The sequence below is a fragment of the Colius striatus genome, chromosome 8 (assembly GCF_028858725.1).
Source record: "Colius striatus isolate bColStr4 chromosome 8, bColStr4.1.hap1, whole genome shotgun sequence".
NCBI lineage: Eukaryota > Metazoa > Chordata > Aves > Coliiformes > Coliidae > Colius > Colius striatus.
In genome coordinates this window covers 5052834-5066790 of record NC_084766.1, presented here as the reverse complement: position 1 = coordinate 5066790, position 13957 = coordinate 5052834, and the positions used below count along the sequence as shown (strand labels likewise).

Sequence of the window (13957 nt, the reverse complement as noted above, 5' to 3'; positions counted from 1 at the left end):
TCTGATCCCAGAACAGCTCTGCCTGAACGGTGATCACGTTCACAAAAAAATCAAGTAGGAAACAGAAAGCAGGGTAATGATCACACTGCAGCAAGAGCAGCCAGAAGGCAATCAATATTTGCCAAACAGATTGGGAGACAGCTGAAATTGACCTTTTTTTCCCAACTTTTTTCAGGGTCTAACAAAATAATGGAGGCAAAATAACTACCAGTAAAATTCAGCTACTTCAGGGAGAAGAAAAGGTTTATGGAACTCTTTCCTGTTCCTTGTTCCCTGCTGTCTGTTACAATCTATTGCAGGACTGTGACAGCATTTAGGAGTTTAATGCCCATGGAATAGAAAGTTGTCACAGGTTGATGGGCTCCTGCTGCTAGATAGCGTCCACGTCATTAATCACGGACACTTATCTCCTTCGCCTCACAGGAGAGCCAGTAGTGACTCTTGCTCACTGTACAGTGGAGGACACCAAAAACTATAATCTAACAGTGGTAAATTTACCATGAGATTGTGACAAGGATCATAGACAAATAGGGGCTGCCTTGCAGCTCAGGAGCACATTTATCACCCGGTGATGAGGCCTTTGGCTGACCTCTGGCCTGCCCTACACATCCCTGCTCCCATCTGCAGACTCACACGGTCACTCGGCCCCAGCGCTGGGAACTGCAGAGGGTGCAGTTAAGTGAGTCCCCAACTGTCACTGTGCAAGCAGCTCAGTTTGCAGTTTGATCTGATGGACCAGCAAAAGCAACGACCAAGTTTACCTTTGAATAGAAAGGAACCTTTTTCTTTGCATGAAAAAAAAACCCAAACCCCTTTGCTTTCCTTTGACACAAAAGAATTTTTGTGAAAAAAAAGGAATGTATTTTCTTAAAGACATTCCTGATGTAATGAATACAACTCTAAATGAAAGGCCAGCTTTACACTGCAGTCACAAGTGAATGGTTCTAATTATTCTTGGATGCCTTACTCTTGCCTGTAGCAGTGGAAAAGGAGTTAAATGATGCTGGAAACCCAGATGAGCTGAAATTCTAAATAGGACTTGAGTTTACAGGTCTATTTTCAAAACTTCATTGTAACTGATCATAGAAACATAGAATGGTAGGGTTGGAAGACACCTTTAGAGATCATTTAGTCCAACCCCCCTGCAGAAGCATGATCGTCTAGATCAGGTTGCATAGGAACATGTCCAGGTGGGTCTTGAAGACCTCCAAGGAAGGAGACTCCACAACCCCTCTGGGCAGCCTGTGCCAGGGCTCCCTCACTGAAACACTGAAAGAGTTTTTTTTATATGTTTAAGTGGAACTTTTTGTGTTCCAGCTTCATCCCATCACCCCTTGTCCTGTTGCTAGCTAATATAGAGAAAAGGGATGTCCCAACCTCCTGACACCCATCATTTAGATATTTGTCAATATTAATAAGATTCCCCCTCAGTCTCCTCTTCTCCAGACTAAACAGCCCCAGTTCCCACAGCCTTTCCTCATATGAAAGATGTTCCATTCCCCTGATCATCTTGGTGGCCCTGACTTGGACTGTTTCCAGCACTTCCCTGTCCCTCTTGAGCTGAGGAGCCCAGAACTGGACACAGGACTCCAGATGAGGCCTCACCAGGGCAGAGAGAGGGGGAGAAGAACCTCCCTTGACCTGCTGAATGTTCTGTTATTAGCATTTTCTCTTCAAGCTGTCCAACACTACAGGGAGAGATTTCTGAAATACTTCTTTAATGAAGAATGAAGTCAAAGGCAGGTACTCCCCTTATAATCTGGTAGTTAGGTCACTGACATTTGGGAGACAGACGTAAGAAGTCATCACCTACATAAATCAGAGCAAACATCTGAATTCCATTCTACCAAGAAAGGATGAAAACACATTATACAATATCCTGGGTGTTTCTTTAGCACTGACTAGAACAAGGACGGGAACCCATTGCATAACTTGTTCATCATAAGGGAGAGAGTAACATCACTGTCATCTCTTCCATCTCTTTTTATTTTGGAGCTCATCCACAGAATTTTTTAAAAGCCAAATTCTTCTGGCAAGTGCAACATAAATTCTCCAAATGGGATGAGTTACTCTGAAATCACAGCTGCAGCAAGAGAATGTAGACAGCAGCCTGTTTTGCTTCTTCAGATACCAAAATGAAACTACTTTTACAAAAAGCATACTCAGAACTGTAAAACAATTCGATTTGAGTATTTGGGGGGAATTTTCCCACAGGAGATGGGACTAACTCTCACTCCTCAAAGGTTTTTTTCATTGGTTGAACATGACTTTATTTCTATACTTGAAAGGTGTAATGTTCTGTTGTACTACTTGCTTCTTAAAGAAAAAAAGCACTACATGTTGAAACAATGCCAGCCTAATATATGAAATAGTGGTGTGTGTTGGTTTGTTTTTTTCCTAGAAAGACATTTTTTGCAGGCCATACTTCTCTGCAGATAGCTAATGTGGATATCTTGGAGACTTCCCGTTACATGAACCAGGAATTCCTTAAGATCTGGAGAAACACTAATAAAATATGACATGTTTATAGGCAAACAGCTCTCTTGATACTTGCAGCTCTTCCTGAAGAGTTGGTCAGTGTTTCCTTTAGCTTCTTTGGTACAGTTTTTGCAGAAACTGGACATCCTGAATAACAAAGAATGTCACAACTGGTTATGTAATCTCAGAGTGAGGGATACTACGATTCTATTCTACTTTTCTTCTTCCTAATTTTCTTTTCTATTGCTTTTACCTGTTTGCATGATCTATAATGTGCCCCATAAATAGAAAAAAGAAGCCAGTTCTTACTGCTTTTTCAAACTGGAAAAGATCATGTCGGATGACTGTTGGAAGAAATAAAGAGAAGAATACATTGATGAGAATGAAGTACTTCAAAATGATTTTGCTTTGAATATACTGTTACAAACACCCACGGTGGGATTTTGATCCCACTGTGGCTTAAAATTGGTGCAATTTTTCCTAGCTAATTTGGCTATATTAAGACATAACTGAGGTCAGAACTGCATCTTGCTGCTGTTATGAGCAAATAAAGGATAAATCAATATTAAGTTCGCTCTTTCCACGTTTGTGTTTTATTGATGGCCCATAACAATAAGACACCAGTGTGCTACTATTATCCTTCATAATGAAAACTTATCTTGGCTTGGACTTCACATTACAGATCTTCCTTTTGATACTTTCAGATAGTTACTCTGGAAAGATATGCATACCAAAGTTATGTTCAAGTAGACCAATAAGATACTGTTCTAGCTGAGATGCTGATGGTGCTAACTCAAACAACTTCTTTTTCTTTCCCCACAGTTTTGCATTCATGGAATTCACATTGCTTGATCCTATTTTGCAAGCGAAGTAAACTCAATGTCTCAATAGAAATCCACAAAACACTTGATTCTTCACTGCCTCACTTAAAAGGAAAACTTGCAAACCACACAAAAAAGGTTAAAAAGAAGGGATATGTTCTTAGGTGATCCTGACATCAGCTATGGTCAGTTAGATATATGCTATATCTTAATCTTTTGTGCCACTGGGTATCCATACTAGAAGCAAAATAAGTGACCAGAGACAAGTCTTTTTATGGGAGAAATTGAAATATTTAAGCAGAATGGAATTGCCAACCTTTTTGAAAACTTTCAGTGTTGGTTTACAAACTCATTTTGAGGTTACTAGAAAAATTTCAGCCACTTTTGTATTTTCCTGAGTTTTTTCACAAGTACTAAGTTTTCAGGTATATCAGCCTACTGCAGGTACATTGTAACCTTCCCCCACACAAAGACAGCCTTTGTGTATTTAACACACTCATTTCTGGATGCAGAATTAATTGGAAAGATGTGCGTTGCACCTATCAGTCTACTTTAATGCCAAATATACTGTAAGCTTTTATTAGTGATTTTGGGTCAGAGTGCTAATGAAACAGTCAAGGTAGAAAGAAGAAAAGCTTTTTCACCTTGAATTTTTCAGTTTCAGTCATTTGTCCCACGTTTGAGTCTTTCTTCATATTGCAAACCCATAAAAGATACCATGAAGGATACACCGAGCAATACAGAAGGAACTGCTTATGCTTGCTTTCTCATATTTTACCTGAGATATCTCATTTACTTTTAGTTATTTTCTATGCTCTTAAAAATTAAAGCACGGAATATCAATAAACTGTAGCCATAATTTTTGATATCTTTTTTTTTCTTTACTATCTTCTGTGACATCCCTTTACTCTCAGATTTAAGAGAACTGGTGAACAGCAGCAAAGCTACATCCCTGGAGATGGAACAAACACAGGTCTCTACTTCTCCCAGTCCCCTGCAGCATTTCAAGCTCTGTATGCCACTAGGAATATCTTCCCTGCACCAAGTGCAATGGCTTGGGACCTCAGGGGTAGGAAGTTAGTTATTTTTCTGTCTATTCAATTTTAAAGCTCATGCTTGTGCCTATTTAATCATGGCTTCTGCTGAGATACAATCTCATGATGTTATACTTTTCTCATCACACTAATTTATACATGATCTGAACAATGACACTTCCTAAACTCTCTAGATTAAATCCCTAGATTAAAGAAACCTCTAAACAGGCAGAAGTCTAGAAGTGACCAGGATAAATCTTCCTTTACAACTCAGACTACTAAACTCCACCTACTTCCATTTATCTACTACTAAAATCTTGGTGCACTTGGTATGGCCCAACCTGCTGGACATATTGGCCCAGCATCTGCAGTTCAAAAAGGATGCTGAAAACTACTGGAAACCATTCAGAAAAGAGATAGCCTGAGGAGTGTAAGTATGCATTACAGGCATTCAGACAGGCAGCATTTAGAAACTGAAGGCTGGCTAATTCTAACAAAAAGTACAGCTCTTAAACTTACAAGATAATTAACAATTGGATTGATTTACCTGGGAATGCGGTAGATGTTCAAGTATCCAAAGCCCATAAATCAATGTTTAGTGTCTTGCTAAGAGATCTCTAACAAGTTAAATGGAACTTAATGCACTAATGAGTGACATTTAATAAAAGGGACCCAAAACGTAGCACCATGATGTCCCTCTGGGTATAGATTTATGTAATTCTCTAAGCTGTCTGAAAGTTGTGTCCATCTAATATCTATTCCAATATTCATTGGAAGCCATAAACTCTTTGTGTATAGTTGGGCAGATGCCCAGCAGAATTGGTCCCCTGCCTCCAGGCACGACTGCAATACAAAATAGGTGACAGATCTTGATGATCACTTCTGGGATTTGTTTTCCCCAGAAAATCAAGCAGTCCTAGAGGAGTGCCACTAATATTATGTGAAGCATGACAGTGCAGAGAGGTAGAAATTTCATTTAATAGGGTATAATCAGTTACTTTCATTTTAAAAAGATCAGCTGCAGCCTCCCCAGCAACAGCACTTCTCATACTTTCCAGCAGGCTCTCAGGCAATCAGAACCCCAGAGAATTTAGTGCATCTCACAATAGGCGCTTGATTTCAAAGTTTAAAAATTCACTGTTCAAGAAATCACCACCCTATAGCTGGGTTGTGTTAACACATCACATGAGCGTTCCAGGTCCATCTCACAAAGTAAAATTGCTTAAATAACCTTTTCACAATGGGAGCAAAGGGAATAACTTCTGAACAGCTACAGCTATTTCAGGGGTAAACACGTGAACAAAGCCACAGGGTTTTAGGCTGGGGCTTCTGAAGACACCTGGGAGACTTTAGCATCTTGATTTTATGTCATTTCTGCAGGCTTCCCTCTTTGAAAACCCTAGCTGTGTATGCTGAAGAACTCATCCTACGTCCTTTTAAATACATTGGTAACAGTTTGCACTTTATAGAACTCTTTTATGATCCCTCTAGTGATAGGCATGAGGAAGTCTGGCTTAACACGGACCATATTGGATGCATGCAGCTCTCCATGAAAAGTGTTATAGTGTTCAAATACCAACATTATCTCACATCTTATCTGATGTTTTTCTGGGAGATCAAGCTCACTTATAATACTCAGGTAAATATTGAGTTTATCTCGAGGAGAATTGCGCCTCAAGGAATAAAAAATAATACAAAGCACCAATAATCTGAGGTTTATTTGTGAAAGCCAGTCACATGTGAATTCTTTCTGCCATCAGTTGATACAGGGATGTTATGTAGCATTTTAAGTTTTCAGATAATTGAAGGGAAATAACCACAATAATGAAATCACTGCTGGATTACATTCTGATAGGTGACACATCATTTACAATGCTTCCTTTGTCACACTGAGCCATTTTATTGTGCAGAGGAAACCTCTCAAATTAATAAAACTGTTAAATCCATGAAGTCTCATATACCAAATAGCACATCATAGAAAAAAGTATCAATCATTAAAATAATAAAACTGATAAATGCTAGCAGGAGATCATCTGGGAAGAGAATCTTGCTTTTAAGAGGATTATGCTAGAAGAGTAGTACACCACAATATATATATATGCTTATGGCATTAGTGTGTGTGTATATGCAGATACAGATACGTACTCACACTGATGCTGTGAGCATCTGTTACCTGCTTTGTATCATAGTTGTTCTTCAAGGAGAATAGTATGGAGAAAGAGCATGGTGAATTCCAAACAGTTGCATCACAATGTTATTTAAGAATGTTTTTGTGGTGATTGTGCACTTTAAATGAAATGATTTCATATCAAGAAGTAAAGCTGTTATTATGCTCCTTCTAACATGATTTAGCTCAAATGAGATTTCGTAAAATTGTTAAACTTGTATAAAAAGGAAAGAGATTAGTGAGTCTTAAACATTATGTAATAATGTATTAATTCTTTCCCTCCCCCCCTCAATCTGTGTATGTTTGCAAAAGACTCATTCCAATTGTGTGATACACTTCAAGAGGTCACAATGAAGCTGCCACACCAACCGCCTCACCAAAGATACTGCACAGACAGCCCTGGCAAATGCAGAACACAAGAAAACCCATAAATCAAGAAGAGTGCAGCCAGCAGGTCAAGGGAGGTTCTTCTCCCACTCTACTCTGCCCTGGTGAGGCTTCATCTGGAGTACTGTGTCCAGTTCTGGGCTCCTCAGCTCAACAGGGAAAGGGAACTGCTGGAGAGAGGCCAGCACAGGGCCACCAAGATGATCAGGGGACTGGAACATCTTTCATATGAGGAAAGGCTGCGGGACCTGGGGCTGTTTAGTCTGGAGAAGAGGAGACTGAGGGGAGATCTTATTAATATTTGTAAATATCTAAAGGGTGGGTGTCAGGAGGTTGGGACATCCCTTTTTTCTATAGTAGCTAGCAACAGGCCAAGGGGTGATGGGATGAAGCTGGAACACAAAAAGTTTCACTTAAATATAAGAAAAACTCTTTCAGTGTTTCAGTGAGGGAGCCCTGGCACAGGCTGCCCAGAGGGGTTGTGGAGTCTCCTTCCTTGGAGGTCTTCAAGACCCGCTTGGACATGTTCCTGTGTGATCTGATCTAGGTGACCCTGCTTCTGCAGGGGGGTTGGACTAGATGATCTCTAAAGGTCCCTTCCAACCCCTACCATTCTGTGATTCTATGATAAAGCAATGACATTAGTCTTTACAGTCCATCCTTAGTGATCCCACCACTACCATTCACCTATTTGGTAACAGTGAAAGAAATGTTATTTTTTAAGACAGGGCCAAGCAACACGACACAAACCAGGCTGGGATGAAAAGCTGAGAGAAACGACATATCCTGAGAAAATGGAATTATTGGTTACTGAAAGCCTGAAACTGCAGAGTTAATGGGTCAAGATTAACTCTTCATTAACTCTTTAACTCATAGTTTATGTTTTTGCAGTTTGAAGAGTGTAAAAGGGCATGAGACAGTAGTGCTAGCTAATGTTTGTCAGCTTTTGTGCTTGAAACAAAAACAACAACAAAGCTTTTAGTTCTTTCATTTCAGTACTTTTTCCAGATTTTCATCATTTTTGATTTTGTATCAGTTTACTACCACTTCTCAACAGAGGAATGGACGGGTGAGTAGACAGAAAAAGGGGAATAAGGAATCCCAAAGCTCACCCTCAATCTTGACAGTTGAATAAATGCTGAAACCTATTGAAATCTGCTCAAACTTTAAAAATTGAGATGTTCTGGGAAATCTTCAGAGATGTTTTTTTCCATTATTCAGGCATCTCTACTTAGATTATTTACTTAATAAGCCACCTGTACACTTGGCTCAGCAGCAGTACAAATTCACACTGGCCTGGCCTGCACATCACCTCAAAGGAAGAAGTATGGTGTGAGGAATGGCTGCCTAGACCCAGGCAGCTCTCCTGACCAACTTCTCTTTGAAACCTCAGTAAAGGGAGCCTAGAGCACTCACAATAGTAGAACCCCTGCTAGCAGTACCCCAGTCTCCACTGAGGCTGAAGGAGTTCCTCACTAGAGCAACAGCCCTGCTTTCTGTTGGACCCACACCTATAAAGCTGTCAACAGAGGCAGCATTCACGCTGCTAGTTGCCTTCCAGCTTTTGTGCAAACCCTTATTATGCGGAGACAGAAATCTGGATGTCAGGGATTCTCACACTTGTTAGAGGCTTTTTGTGCTCCCTTTTGGAGCAGGCATTCTTACATTACTTGTCATGTCACAAGTTTACCTTTTAAGTGTTCTTTGAAACTGTCATGTCCTATTTGACACTGCTATATCTCCAAGTCGATATGTATAAGATGAGCAGAAAGCAAGAGCAGTATTTTTTTACCATATACATAAAATTCCCATCATTGGCAAAAAGAGCAAAGATAACATATGCATTAACTGCATAGACTGTGACTTTTTCTCTGCTAGAGAATCAGTAGTTTCACAGTAAGTAAACAACCAATAGTTTCACAGTGATCAAATCACTACAGTACCTACCCAGCAGCCCTAAAGCTGAAGACTTATAGTGCACCCTGGGCCACCAGGACCAAATCTTTATCAAACATAACAGACATCCACTAAATAAAGGAACATTTGAAAGATGAGAAATTTGTGTGATAGTTTTTTATTAGATTGATGCTCAGTGACTACGTTTGATGTGCTGCCAAAAGACTTTCAGCCTAACTTAAAATCGGACTTAAAAGGTAAAACCAGACTGGCACATCTGTTGGCACTGCTGGTAGAGGAGGCTTGGCTTGCTGGACTTTGCTGAGATTCTGTAGACATTGTTGAGTTTTAAAACAGCAGAAGCACACATGATTCACAATTAACCACACTTCTGTTTCCAAATGGCCCCTAACAAAGGAAGTGTCTTTATTTAAACCTTTAAAAGTGATTTTTATTTTAAATGGAAGCACAAACTTTTTTTCCCCATGTGTTTATTTATAATCAGGCACTAGAGGCAACTGATCCGATTTACAGGCACATCTTTTATAAATTCTTCTTGCAAAACCAATGAGTTGAAAGAATTAAGAGTAGGGGAGGCTTTACCTGCATCACTTGTGGCAGTGATCTGAAGGGAGGTGACAAATAGGCATATAATGAGACAAATGGCTTTATACCTGACAATCTCGCACATAAAAAGAGTGTCAAGTGAATTTGACAGAATGAAATGAAACTAAAATGTTAGCATTAATTGCTACTCAGAGCTGTATTACCAGCCCCACAATCCAAATCAATTATGAAGATTTGTACCAGTTGTGAGACAAAAAAGATTTTGGAAGCCTGTCAGCTCTAGGGTGTCATTACCTAATGCTGATATGACTGCTCTGGGCTCCGCTCAGAACAAGGAGAGTCACAACCACCCACTTTCAGGACTGCAACCAAAATGGCACAATTGGTGTGTTTTAAAGGAAAGTTGACAGGTGTACGGTTAAACATCACATATTTGAACAAAAAGATGTACATCTCCCATGGGAACCTCAGGTTGCTTACTGGAGTACCTCCTATCCTTGCCCCATCGAGTTAAAGGAGAATTACTTCTGTGTGCTGCTTCAGCAGCCATTGCATTTATGCATCAAACTTAAGACACTGATACACTGGAAAAGTATATGTTTATTTCTTCTTGATATTAGGTATATTTTGGTACCTTAAAGAAACAGTTGTGTGACAACAAATCCAAGTTTGCCCCTTGAAGGGGTCACCATCAGCTGTGACAGCAGAGACTAATAAAAACTTACAGAACTTTACTATTATGTGAACTTTAAGTTGCCTTTGTCACTGAGAATAAAAGTCCATCTTACAAGCCATGACATAGGACTTTTGTTGCTGCATTCCATCAGTGAGATCAAAGAGACGGTGATTTAGGTAATGAGGAATGTTTATGTTAAGGGAATACAGATGTAGATCTCTTTCCATGGGTCATCCCGCTGTGTCCACAGAAAGATACATAGGAATATACTCAAAGGACAGTTTCTATTCAAAACAAAAAATTTCCTCTGTTTCAAGGGAATAAATTGCTCTCACTTTGCAAATGTAAAATGCACAAGACTGCCTAGGAAGTGTTGATTCCACCATCCCTGGTGAGCAGCATCTAATCTCTGTGCACAGTGCATCAAGCTCCTCTGCATCCCTGTTGTCATGTTTCTTGTCAGAGAAATCTTTCTTGTACATTGAGGAGAAAATACTAAGTAGAGCAAAGTATTTTCTATAAAGCAAATCTGCAGAACACAAGAAAGATAAAAGCAGGGTTACTCAAAGGCTCATCTACTTCCCATTCTCAGGGTTTCTTCTCCAGCCCAGCTGAGCTGTGATGAACCAGCAGTGTGGACAGTCATTACTGCTGTGTTGCATATTGGCCTAATGCTCCAAACATCATCTAGTTTGAAACTGAAGCTTCCTGCACAATTAAATCACACAGTCTCCGTGTCCTACCAAGAATGACTCACCCACAGCAGAAGGGGAAGGAGAAGAACCTGTCATCAAATAATGACTTCCTAAGTTTCCAGTTGGTTTTGCTGCTTCTCTCTCTGTTTTGGGCTTGGTTAGATTTTGCTTTTCTGTGTTTTTCTCCTTTCTTTCAAATGAGGATTGAAGTACCTGAGCCTAGATATGTGCTATCTTGTGAAACACATTTAAACTATTCCTATCTGCCTCTAAACTGAACTTCACACACACACACACAAAATGCCCAAAGTGCCAAAGGAGCAAAGACTACCACAGTGTGAAAATATCCACTGGAGAGGGATTATCATTTTACACATAAGTACCTTAAGAAAAAGAATGTTTAGCTTTCCTTCCAAGTCATCAAAGCCCATATTATTCTTTAATGGAAAAATGAGAACTACTTTGTGTTATTCTGGACTTAGAGCTTACCCAGAGTTTACCAAATAAGGATGTTACTTGGATGGTGCTGGAAAGGAAAGCATTAATGTCAAAGCTGAATGAAGCACTGTTTTATTCTGTTCAATACTTGCTATAGGAAACAGGCTTCTGATTTGTAGCTTGGGACTGGCTCATCAGCACTTGTCCCACTCATCAATTATCAGCTTGCAATATTTTACAGATGTTGACACTGTATTCTGGAAGACAGCAACAGTTCAGGAAACATCACTGAGTGAAGGAACAGTATCCCTCATGTTCCTTAGCACAGAAGTCCACTGTCTACTTCATGTTCCTTCACCAGTGCATGTAACTGAGGTCAACAAGACTTACATTTTAAAGTATTTTAGTCAGCCAGAGAGACATCAGAAAAGTTCGAGAGAAAATGATTCAAGAGCCATAAAACTTATGCTTGGACCATGTTCACTGGAAAAAGGACAGGAGCCCATCACACAGTAAAGCTACATTAATGTTTATGCATTTGCGGTGGTTTTTCCTCCATACGTAGGCAGGATAAAGATTAGTCACATAAGACTTGATTTTTGCTCCTCAAAGCCTCTAAACAGACCAATAGTACAAAATACTGATTGTGGAGCCTTTGTGATGGCTGGGCTCTGAGCCTGCTACAAAACCTCGAGCCCCACTGAAAATTGCTTTCTATTGAGCCACATCAAAACTGTTTTAGTGATGTTTTCTGGTTCTCCTGACCCCTTTTCTTCTGAACTACAAATTCACCATTAGGCAAACACTGACAGTTTAAATAGGATACACATAAATAATAGTAAGGGACAGAAAAAAAAGGTAATTGCAATTTCAACACCATGAAAATAAGGTATAAATGGGGAAAACTCATGTCTTCCAAACTGTCTGCCACGAAGTGCATTAGAGACCGGGTCTGAAATCCTGACCTTATTAATTCTAATAATCAAGCATATAAAATTATGTCCCAACTTAAAACACTTTCAAATTTACTAAATCTTTGTTAAGTCCTGGTTTCTTTTGGATTATTTCTTATGTGCCTTCAGAGAAGAATATCACATGCTTAAAAACAGACTTCAGGAATCAGGCTAAAACCTAGTGTACCTCTAACTTTGCTGTGACTATATAGTGTTCTGCTAATCAATAACACATTCATTCAGTAGTATCTTGTTACAGAGGGTTAATTCTTCTACTAAGAAGAAACTTTTTGGTTTCTTCAGCAGTCCCTGAAGTCCTAAGGGCTTCTTTTTTGATATATCATTGAGTTCAACCCAACCCAACCCAACCCAAGGAAGTATAAAGCTGTATGCCAGAAGTAGAGTCACTCAAATGTGGTTACTTCTGCCTGCACTACAAAAGCTGACTCTGAGGCAGACTGAATGCTGCAAGCTACCTCGCAGGTTATGGCCTCTCAAGGATGATGAATGGTGCATTTTAAAGAATAAGGTTCAGAAATGTACCCAGTGCTGAGGAACTGAGCATTATAACACTGTGTAGAACAACAGACTCTGAGAAGGATGAGGAAGACTCTTTGCACTGGCCTTTACTAAGTCGCAAAGGCTTAGTAAAACGTTGCCAGGAGAGCAACTGCAGTTATTTTTTGCCATTATAGCATTTAAACCTCATGCATCCAAGAACTCTGATTCTTCCCTGAGCTCTGCTTGCAAACACCACTAGTTATGGTGTTAGTATCAACACAACTGATAGACAGCATTCCTCTGTGTAAAGAAACAAACTTTTTACCTGCTTTCACAGGTGGCATTACCAAATCCTTTGCTGCTTTGTTTTGTTTGTTTTTGTAATCTGAGACTGTGACTCACAGCTGAGTCACAGAATCACAGCCCGATACCAAAAGTATTCTGTTGTACTTCTGGGCATCATTCACACACAGCAGGTGACCAACCCTTGCTGTAAGCCTATTCCAGGGAAACATAACTGAGTTCCCAGTGCTCCTACAGCTAAAGCTGGGCTGGGTTGGGGCTCTCGTCTGACACATGCCAAGCGATGGCTGCAGCAATGCCTGCTGCTCTCTCCTGGAGCAGTGCTCTGCCTTGTTTGACTCAGATTATCAGCAAGCACTTGATTCCTTCAAGCACCAGTCTGTTTAAGATATATTCCCTCTGAATTTCATGTCTTGTTTGAAAAGATTACTCAAAATCAATGTGGAAGACAGGCTAGAAAAACAAGTGCAGCCAAGTAATTTCTTAAGCACTTTTATCTTTACACTGAAGAGAACGCTACAGAGTCACTAATCTTCAGAAAACAGAAAGGATCCCTGTGACGTGCTGCTTCTCTCTGCAGACCTCCAGCTAATATATAAGCCCAAAGCCTGGTCAACATTTAAATCCAGACAGACTCCCTCTTGAATTCTCTGCTCTGGCTGGCTGTTCTTCTGGCAAGTTGCAATGGGTTTGTATTCAGCCCAGACAGTATCTTCCCTTAAATGCATTTTTTTTAATCCTGTTTTGCCACATATTTAGCCTGTATAATTTGAATCCTGAGCCTAGGGAAGCAGCCCAATAGAATAATTACTGAGTGATGCATCGGGCCAGGCTGTCTCAGTAAAATCAGTGTGTAGCATCAGTTCCCAGTCTCTGCCTCTCCTCCCTCCAGTCTCTCACTTATTTTTTCAATAAAAGGGTGCCCAAATGGCTTTTCACAGACAACTAAAAAGAAAGTTAAACCTTAGAATTTACAAACCAAAACTGGGATTTGGTTTGATACAACAGAACCGAAGTAGGACATCCGAGCTTTGCTCAGCG

At 40.0% G+C, this 13957-nt stretch overlaps 1 protein-coding gene across 1 annotated transcript in view; it reads right to left on the bottom strand.

The window, feature by feature from the left end:
* Positions 1 to 4085: 4085 nt before the first annotated feature.
* RPS24 (ribosomal protein S24) overlaps positions 4086 to 13957 on the bottom strand; it is a 491176-nt gene continuing 481304 nt past the window's right edge. The window contains exon 5 of the mRNA XM_062001667.1: positions 4086 to 4097. Within this exon, the coding sequence (XP_061857651.1) occupies positions 4092 to 4097 (6 nt within the window). The 3' untranslated portion in view covers positions 4086 to 4091. The remainder of the gene's footprint in view (positions 4098 to 13957) is intronic.